The sequence below is a fragment of the Pterocles gutturalis genome, unplaced genomic scaffold (genome assembly GCF_000699245.1).
Source record: "Pterocles gutturalis isolate BGI_N339 unplaced genomic scaffold, ASM69924v1 scaffold52062, whole genome shotgun sequence".
Classification (NCBI taxonomy): Eukaryota; Metazoa; Chordata; class Aves; order Pterocliformes; family Pteroclidae; genus Pterocles; species Pterocles gutturalis.
Window position 1 is genome coordinate 1,201 of NW_010109650.1, and position 10,304 is coordinate 11,504.

The 10,304-nt window shown below is 37.0% G+C and overlaps 1 protein-coding gene across 1 annotated transcript; it reads right to left on the reverse strand.

Annotated features, from left to right (window-relative positions):
* Positions 1 to 5,204: 5,204 nt before the first annotated feature.
* LOC104461429 (receptor expression-enhancing protein 3-like) lies at positions 5,205 to 9,002 on the reverse strand. Its single transcript, XM_010073035.1, has 3 exons — positions 8,845 to 9,002; positions 6,277 to 6,428; positions 5,205 to 5,519 (listed from the first exon to the last, which is right to left on the reverse strand). The coding sequence occupies exons 1-3, from the start codon at positions 8,951 to 8,953 to the stop codon at positions 5,463 to 5,465; spliced, it is 318 nt and encodes a 105-aa protein (XP_010071337.1). The 5' UTR covers positions 8,954 to 9,002; the 3' UTR covers positions 5,205 to 5,462.
* Between the last annotated feature and the right edge of the window lie 1,302 nt (positions 9,003 to 10,304).

Sequence of the window (10,304 nt, forward strand, 5' to 3'; positions counted from 1 at the left end):
CGCAACACAGTGGGTGTATCGCCCAGGAAGAGTTAAGTGAGGGTCAAAGTGCTGCTTACCTTGGAACTGTGACAGTGTGGATAAAAGGGACTTTCTAAATAATTTCTGAGCTTCCTCATCCATGCAGTCACCATACATTAGCAGACAGTAGTGAAATCCTAGATATTATTTGAAGTCCTTATAGTCTCTGCTCCAGCTGCTTTCCTGATTCCTATCCTAATTCAAACAGAGCAATCTGTTGCTGAATCTTGGCAAAGGCAGGCAGACGTAAACAAGACAGGCTCCCACTCTGTTCCTGAATATATCTACAGAAAGCATGGAAATAATTTTGAAAGTCTCCTGATTTTAAAAGCCCTATTAGGTTCCCCCTCATACTCAATCACCTGTTTTCCCACTTCAGTGTGGGAAAATAAACAACACTTAAGGTGTCTTTGAGGAAATTAAAAGTCGCAAAAAGCTGTCACCATTGCTGCATCTCCTTCATCTTCAACATTTTAGCCTAGGACATATGTACCAGCACTATTTTAGAATCACCATATAATCACTGCCTGAGCAGGTCTCACCAGCATCAGGTTAAACATCAGGAAGACAGCTTTTAGCTCATGTTCACGAATGTTCCTGCTACCTGCTAAACACTATCTGAACAAATAAAAGTTACAAAAAATCAGCATTGTTTTCTGATATCTGCAATTTCTTCAGTATGTAGGAGGTTTGTACTTTATAAACTGTTCTGACATTAGGAACTGAAACACTGCAAGGTCCCTTACAGCCAGACTGTCCTTCTGGGATGTATTTTCATAATGCTGAGGGGCCAGTAGCAATAAATAGCAGTTTAAGTCTTTCCATTAGCTGGATCAAGAAATTATTTCCTTTGAGGCAGTAAGTCAGGAAGCCTTGGAAAAAATGCCCATAAAACTAGCTTACTGAGGTTTTTTGCTTCGATGTTAACAGCTTACTTGAAGTGAGGTTTGAAAAAGGAAAGGCCCAAGTTTACCTATGCGTCTCCTCATCTGGGTTACCAGAAGAACACTGACAAGAAAATACCAAACAAAATCTGTTTGTTAGCTTCAATAAAAAAGCTGCATCCATAAAAGAGGATACCATTAGAAGAGGTTTAATTAAAAAAGAAATCCAACAGCTCTCCAGGAAGCCATACTTTTTTTGGGAGATCACGCATCTTATTTAGACTTTCACTGCGAGTTGAACATCTAATCAAAATACGCAGCACTACAGCATTTTCAAGTTGCCTTCAGCAGGGTAAGTTCCATTTCAGCCTAAATCAGCATCAGACTCCATGGCAAAACCTCAATGACAGCTTAGTCGTACTTTAAACAGTTTTAGAAGTCTTTCCAAAATTCATATAGGTTGTTCCAGTACAGGAAGTATTGTAATAAATATTAGAATACAGATTACAGAGAGACTGGTTTGTTAATCATAATGCAGGTAATAAAATATCCACTGAATCCTGCTCAAAGCAGCATTTATTAAAGATAGTATCAAGATAAGTCAATGCATAATGAAGCCATAATGAAGCTTTCTCTCCTACAAATATGTAAACAAAATGACAGCAAGTTTTTATTACAATATAAAAATTAAAGCTTATATTGCATTCTCTTTAAAGCTACTAAAGTCAGTCTCAACGTAGACAGTCTCTGGTCTGTAGCATTTAAAAATACGAGTTCTTGAAAAGTGTTAAAAGTATTGCCTTTGTACATACACATTTTTGTAGAAAAAATACTTTAAAATACCAACTTCCCATTAATAAAAGCAACACCAAAAATAAAACACAACTTTTGTCATGAACAGTGCTTTAAATGCATCTAGCATTTAGTCCACCATTCTGTTTAACCAAATTATCTTCTGTTCATTTTAAAATTCGTTATAGTTTGCAAAAAGTGTCTTGGATAATATTCAGTTACTTTGACATAGCAAAGCAATTAGCATTAAGTAGCTAATATTGGCAATTACCTTATAACCAGAGTCTGGCCTAAGTTTATTTGCAACTGAGGCCATCAATTTAATCCTCATCTCAAACTGTGTATTTTAATATGTACAGTAGACTCTTGCTGAGAAATCTGAGTCAGTTCAGATATATTTTGGAAAGGCTTGAAGCCTCTATGATTTAACAAGAAATACATATTCTCTTTTAAATTTACATAGAGGTTAAAGGTATTTTGACTACATTAGCAGTTTTTTGTTGGTGGCAGTCAGTCACTTCTCAGGGAACACTTTGTTCCTAAGATTATATAATTTGTCATGAACTACATTTTACATCCAAAACCAAAAAAGAATAAGTTAAATTTTGATTTTTGTTTAACATTTTTCCAATAAATTTACTGGCAAGAGCTAGACAGATCACTTCTGCAGTTGCTAAGGCAAAAAAGTTTGAAAATTCCCTGTACACAAAGTTTACAAGATTGCATAATATTCCAAACTAAAATAAATTCAACAAGCAGAGAGAAATACATATCATTGGGATGAAAGCTTATCGTGCCCTTGTGCCCTGCCAAGCATCAGCTGACAATAAACAGCAACCAAACAGAAAAAAAGATAGAGTGAACCAGTTTCAGGATGAATTAAAAGACCAAAATGGAGCTATGAAAAAAAAAAATTTGACAGTAGGATATTAGACTGAAAAAAACCATCCAGGTAAACAGTGGAAGTTTTATCACTTAAGACAGTATCTGAAAGAACACAAGTACATTTATATGCAAACAGTAATGAATATGAATAATACTGCCAGCTTTACTAGTTCCATGCATAGTTCAGAAAAAGGAGTTTATTTAGCCTCTGTCACTACTTAATTAGCATGTTACAGTCCGCCAGAAGCCTCAAGTACATAGCAACATGTAGAGCAATTTACTGACCACACGTGTGGTGGAGTCTAAACTGCCAAAATCATCTCTAGCCCTGGAAATGTGAAACAGAACACAACCTCCAAAAGAGGATCTACATGAACCTGTAACAGAAAATGTTATTCTGAAAGAAGGGCTTACCCTGCTCTTTCGTACAGGATTCTGATCTGTAGAAAGATGACAATTTTATTGCCATGCTTGCCAGTAGAACAAACAGAATGAGTTAAAGCAAGATGTGGCAGCAAGTGCTCAAGGAGGATGCTCAGCTGGAGAGTAAGAGTTAGAGATTCCACCCAAGGCCCAGGTTAGTCTAATTTTCAAAGAGAGGCTAGATGCAAATACATACAAAAGCCTCAGTTTCCTCTAAAGTCTTACATACCTTAACACACAAACAGCCTTTCCCTGCATTAAGGGAAACAGATGAGAAGCACAAACCTTCCTGGGGCACAAGTGACGAACCACGCCCCAGGGAGGCTGCCCTTCTGAGCACTGCCTCCCCGACAGACAACAGCTCCTTATAAAGGCTTGATAACAAGTTGCAGTTTTGGTCAGCGGATGGGATGTTTGCACTATACTCATCTGTGAGAGAGCATCCTTCTGGTCTTCTGGTACAAAACTATCTTTGAGTAAAGTAATACAAGCTTTGGCCTTTTAATCACATATGGACTGTTGCAAGTTCTTACTAAAGCATTTCACTTCCTTGGACATGCTAAAAGAACTGCACCATCTGTACTGCTATATTTGACCAAGGCTTTGCACTTGGCTTACAAATGAACAGTGAGTAACAAATGAATGCGTGAGCAACGCAATGCAAAAACAAACCAGCTGCATTTTTATCCATAAAATTCAAACCCTGGCCCAAAGTCTACAGAAGACTACTTCAAATGGCAGTTTATATTAACAGGCCATTAAATGCCTACCAGCAGGGAACCTGCTATAGCTGTAATATAAAGAAAAATAACTGCAGCAGGCCCAAGCCTCAAGACTATGTTTAAAAGCACTAAGTAGACTTGCAGTTGACTATCCTATCTGGGGGAAGGTCTAAGGAGTGGAGTCTGAGATCCAAGGATAAGAGGGATCACACGCCATTTTCTCTTCAAGAAAAGTAACACCACCTCTCCCTGTGACAAGTAATAGAATACTATCTATGCAAAGTGGGTGCTTTCTCCCTGAATCCACAGTGGAAACAGTCACACAGAAAACTGAAATGAGCCTAAGTCTCAGAAATGCAGAAAATAGAACCAATGAGGACCTCAAAAAGTCATTTTGATAAGTCTCTACCTTGAATCATTCCAAAATTAATCATTCCAAAATTAATTTTTGTGCAAACAGTTATGCCATGGGACTCGTGGTTATAAAATGGCTGACTAAATAATCTATATTTTTAGAAAAAGCTATTTGCATATAAATATTTTAGTAATAACTTTAGCAATAAAAGTACTACACAGCCAATTTTGGAATCCACATATGATATGAAAAATACACACATACATGTTCCTATATATATATATTCATTCTTAAAGCAATGCAGAGCAAAACCTAACCAGGGCCTGAATAATCTATCATACATGCCTTTATGTCAGCATGACTTCTAATACACAGCTGATGGGCTGATCAGATCCCTGAGGTCTATCACTGGAATTGCTACAAGTTTTACTTAACACAATTTTAACGAAGAACTGCCTTAAACCATGTTACACCTCTCTAGGTAAAAGACAAAGAGACAAAAAAACCACCACCACCACCACAAAAACCCCACACACAGACAAAAAGACCACACAGCCTTGTAATAGAAAGGCACCTGATAATATTGTTAAGTGTTAGTAGCAATTATCTACAGCATCCTAAGTGTACTTAAGCAATCAAATTTGTAAAAGATCATGAAATACAAGAATTGCTGGCATTCAAAAGAGAAGTCTAACCTACATAAGAAGTCACTAAAATGACATGTGCAGATGTAAATCAGTAAGAGTGTGCAAAACTGCATAGTTTTGCATAAAGTGCTAAATGTATCCCCAGTTTGCACCTATTAGTGTTATTTAAGTTTGTTAAGCTTGGCAATATGATGCAAGAAGATGATCTTAAGGATGTACCGTATCTACCATATCTTTCTTTTTTCTTCCCCACCATCACCCACTGTCCTCTAAACTGTACATTTTCAAATTACACAAAGGTCTTTTCAGGAACTGTAGTTCAGAAAAATATTTCAAGTATACTTATCTTTCCATGTAAACTTGAGGACACTATGGGTTCAATTTTCACAAGTTACAAATACTTACAACTTCTAATAATTCAATTGGAGTTGTAATTACTTCGGTCTGTTCAGTACCTCTGGAAAAAGGCTGTCTCCTGTTACTCATTTAACTGCCATTTAAGGAGTGCTGAAATTAATTCTATAACTTGTCCAGATTTAAGTCTAAACAATAAGCAATTACAGAAAAGCAGAGCAATACTTTATCCAACCATTTAGGTTCATAAAACCAAGTTCTACTGTATCTATTCGTATATACTCATCATATGAATCATACACAGATCTTTAACACTTGACACACTGAATTCAAGTTATTATAATACAGCAGTTTTTCTTGCAGGCATTATGCAATACACTTAGAAGTATACAGCGGGTCTCTTCTTCACTCTGTATTTCAGTGATCCATACCGTATCTGAGGGGGAAGAAAAAAATATAACAGAGTTCCAATCACTTCAGGCAGGAAAATAATTTCCTTTCCACTAATCCCATCTAGTAAGCATCTTTAAATGTGATTTGCACGCTCCACAGTTTCAGTAAAAGAATACACCTATGACCGAACAAGATACAGTTTCAACAGAATTATGCAGGATGGGTAAGGCTCAACTATTTTCCCAGAATTACCCAAAAACTTTTATGAGATTCCATAGAGATTTATCCTGAAGCATCTTTAAGTTTTGTGACATACGCAAATACAAAGCACTTCGAATCGTACACAGAATCTTCTCTTTGTGGGTTATAAGTTAAAGCAGGCCATATGTCTATGGGAACGAAAAAAGTCAGAATCTTCTTTAATCCATTGAACAGGAGATGTTTAAGTGTACACAACCAAGACATACAAATGCAGAACGCAATACGACTATCTACACCCCTTTTAAGGTGACCAGTTTCTGGAATTTGGGCTTGGTGGTGCCAGAATTAGCATTAAAAGCACAGAGTCTATTTCATCTCCTCTCCTTTTTTCCTTGCTTAGTTTATTTCATGTATTTCCCCAAAATACAAATGCTCCATACTTAGATATTGTTATCACATACTTCCTTCTCTATTTAGGTTTCTACAACCCAGTTATTGTTGATAACCCCTCTAAGATTAAGGAAAAAAAAATTCTGCATTAAAAATGCCAAGGTACATTGTTAAAAACAAGCTCAATACTTAAATAAGATTATACTTGCCTCTTTACGGCCTTTAATAGTTTTCACAGATTTCATGCTCTGAGTTCTTCGAAGGCCTCTCTGAGCAAACATTTCATCCTCTGAATGTGTCCCCTCCATCTCTTCATCTGTTTTATCATCTCCAGGATTTTTTTCCAGTGGAGTTTTGTAACCTTTAAAAAGCAGTTTTATAGAAATGTTTAATAAGAATGTAGCTGTAACTTTTAGATTTCTAAGAAAGCCATAAGTTTCATTTTAAACACATAATATAGTCAGTCTGACAGCTGTTTCAAAACAGTGAAACATTTAGTCTGCCAGCAGCTTGTTATTTATAATTCTGACATTTGTTAAGTAACAACCCACTTTGTTCCTTAGGTATGCAATGCAGTGGTTCCTCAATTGTCAAAAATTAAATCATCAGTCTACTACCTTTACTGAACTGCAAAAATCTTGGTGGTCATCTTGATAAGTACTTAAGGTTTTTGGCAACAAACCCTATGTGAAGTGGGTTAGACTAGATGATCTCTAAAGGTCTCTTCCAACCCAAACCATTCTATGATTCTGTGATTCATAGCATCTTTCTTCATGCTTGCATATCACTCTGCATATTTAATACCAAAGTTCTTTTACGAAGAAGGGCTGTTTACCTCCTGTACAAATAGGACCAAGATTATTACCAAAAATTTCACTAGAGGGCGCAAACTGCTTAAGAACACACGCTGGAAAGATCCCTGGGGTCCCAAAGCCCTGACTCCCCATCACAGGTCTATCATAAGGTCCCCAAATGTAGTCTGGTTCTTTCCCCCTGCCAAGCTCTCCTTTCATATGGCCTTTCCAGAACCTACACGCTATAACACTCGGGGACACCGTTTAGACTCCAAACCCAACTTTATTCATGATCAAGATCAATGAACATTCCATCATAAGCCAGAATTTTATTTAGGCTTAACTAGATTCTTTTCCTTTGGCCATCTCATTTTTTCCCTGAAATTAGAATCACACTCAAGTACTCCACAGCTACATAAGGCAGACTTGCCATTCTAGAGGCAACATGTCTCTGCCTCCAAATAGTTTCAATTAATCTTTTTCAATATGGAAGATTTGAATCATATCTGTTACTCATACAGTTTCTGACTAGGGATATTTGCAGTGGCACGAATACTTCCTTACCTCCATTTGGAACACCACTTCTGATGTATCAAAATCACATTTGCCTTTTTCACAGTAATCCTCAGTCATCCTCTGATCAATGTCCTTCTACAACTAGGTCTTTTCAACTAACTTGCGCAGGAACTCCCAGCTCAGATCACAAAAAATAACATTCTGCTAAGTGCAATGAAATACTGCTATGTAGCATTCCTAACTCCATCCATGGTCTGTTCTTTTTTTAAATCGCTAATGCTGAAGAAAAATTCAAAGAAAACAGAAAAGGTGTACACTAGATTTGAGCCAGGAGTGGAAACAATTACATTAAACTAGCTCTAAGAAAGCATTTTTACATATGAGATTGAATCTCACAATCAGTGGTTATTTACACAGTATAAACTGTACCCGAGTAATTTTTTTTTAATGGAATTTTGAGCATTTTCAAGCTATTTCACATAGATAACTCATGTTTTCTCACCGAGGAACACCCCCTGCACAACAGCTGCAGTGACATCATTCCTAATGCAACTCTTGATGAATTTACCCTGACCTGCACAGGATATCTTCTGGGCAAAATTAGCAATACAGCTTGGGGCCATTCAAGTGGCCATTTATTCCTCAGAAACATCATTGGCTACCATGCAATTACTAGAATTCCCTGAACTCCACAAGCACCACTCCCTCTCTGAAATGGAGGGATGAGATGAAATGACATGCTTAGGTGAAAACAAAAGAAATACACCAGAGCTGTTTCTTTTGGGGAAAATACCAACTACTTTACATCATAGCTGCACCATTTAAAAAGGTGCAATTGCCAGCCTTCCAGTGAAACCTTCCTTCAAGCATCACAGGCTCAAGAGCAAAGTGATGATGACGACGATAATAATTCATGTAATAATAAAATATCTCTGCAAAAGCATATATTGATCACCACACACCATCTTTTCAATGCTGATGTGCATCACTCATGTTGTTGCATGACAACTTAGAGCCTTCATTAATCCCATCACCACAAGCAATTTTTACATTTTGAACTATCATTACATACCTAAGTGAATTAATTTCCATTAATTTTTTTCTTCCCATTTATTGAGCTTCCATAAATTTTAATGTTTAACATTCCGTACATTTGTCATGGAACCACCACTTAATCACTTATTTTTTTTTCTTCCAATTAAGCTTTACTTTGACAAGGAATTCTCATTGCTACTTGGCAAAGATAGGAGTAATGAGTTCAGCATGCCTATGCTGTTAGTAGCTGCGAGAAGAAAATACTTCAAGGAGAATTTCTCAACTGTCATAACAGATGCTGCTCCAGTCGAATCTGTTCAAGTGTATTGGAATTCTCTGAGGCCTTTTCCACTTCTAAATGGTGTAAATCTATTTCTGCTTTCCCACCTGTCTTCAGTGAATTTTAGTTAGAGAAAACAAATAGATACTTACCTGAAGATTCACTTGCAGAGGCTCTGGTTTTCTTTTTTGCTTCTGGTAATGTCTGATAGGGTCTCTGTCCTACTGGCTCATCTCCTTGTATAGTAGTCAAATCATGCATACTGAAACTTCTCAATTTCTCAGTTATCGCACCTTGACTCTGAAATACAGCAACAGTATCTTTGAAAACAAAGCAGAGGTTTAACTTTGCTGTTCAAGTTGAGTTAAGATGTTTAAGCCCATGCTTCCTTGTTGCACTACAAAATTAATTGAACATAAGCATGCGGAAGTTTTACATTTGCTTTAAGTATTGCTTTTACCCAAACTTAACCGCATGTTGCTCCTAGACAAAAAAAGTTACAGATAAGCTAGCAATTTTGTTACAAATCTCTCATTTCACTTCCTTTAATCTGAGCAAATAAAGGCTTTTTGGGTGAGGGTAAGTGTTTAAACAAAACAAAAAAAAAAACCCACACTCAGAAATGATCCATTCACTTCAAACATTATATTTCTCTAGCAGTGCTTAGTAGCATGACAGTGGGTTTAACGCTTCTGTTTTAAAAAGTGTGGTTGAAGATAAATAAAGATTTCTGTTATTTTACATTTTACCATCCACAAACTTGAACACATGTAAGAAAAGAAAAAATTGTTAAAAATACATTCTGTAATGTATTTTTACTCAAGTAACTGAGAAACTGGTAGCACTACAAATGCTCTAGTTCACAGAAACTTGAAACCACAAACCAAAGAGGTCCTGCCTGGACTACAGGCTAGCAGGTTCTCTTACTAAAGTAGCTTTACTGACATAATACCAACCCAAAAATCTAATGCTACATATAAGGATAACTCATCTCACATTTGAACATTAATAACCCTTCTCTGATTGTCTTTACGTCTTTTCTACACGGGACATATAGCAAGTTGCCCTTTGGAAAGAAAGGTCATTGAGCAGCTCTTTCATCTTACACCAGATGATGTTGTTATTAAAGCTCTGAAGATTAATTTATTGTATAAGCAAAAGAACAAGCACATTAGTCAACATCATGTTAAAAATAATGTTTAATTCTTCCCTCTCTGGCATATGAGCCAAAAAATAACCATCTCAGAGGAAGGTTGACATGCCCGTGCATGAACCCTCCCTCCTTCACGCAAGGGTGCAAGATTTCGTCTCATTCTTAATTATAAATGAAGCTTTTATGTAAAATTCCTCAATTTGATCATTGTGTTAGCTAGCAGCAGCAGAAATGTGTGTATAATTCCACGCACTTTTCTCTGCAGCAGCACCAGCATAAGGCAGTTCTCGCACCACTGGCCACAGCCATTTGTTCCCCCTCTCATTGCAACAACTGTTTGCAGATGGTAGACCAGCACACAAAATTAGCCCTGTTAAAAATAGCAAGTGAAGAGACAGTACACTGATACTTCTTAAGCTTGCATGGCTACCAAGGTGGGGGGGGGGGGGGGGCCTGAGC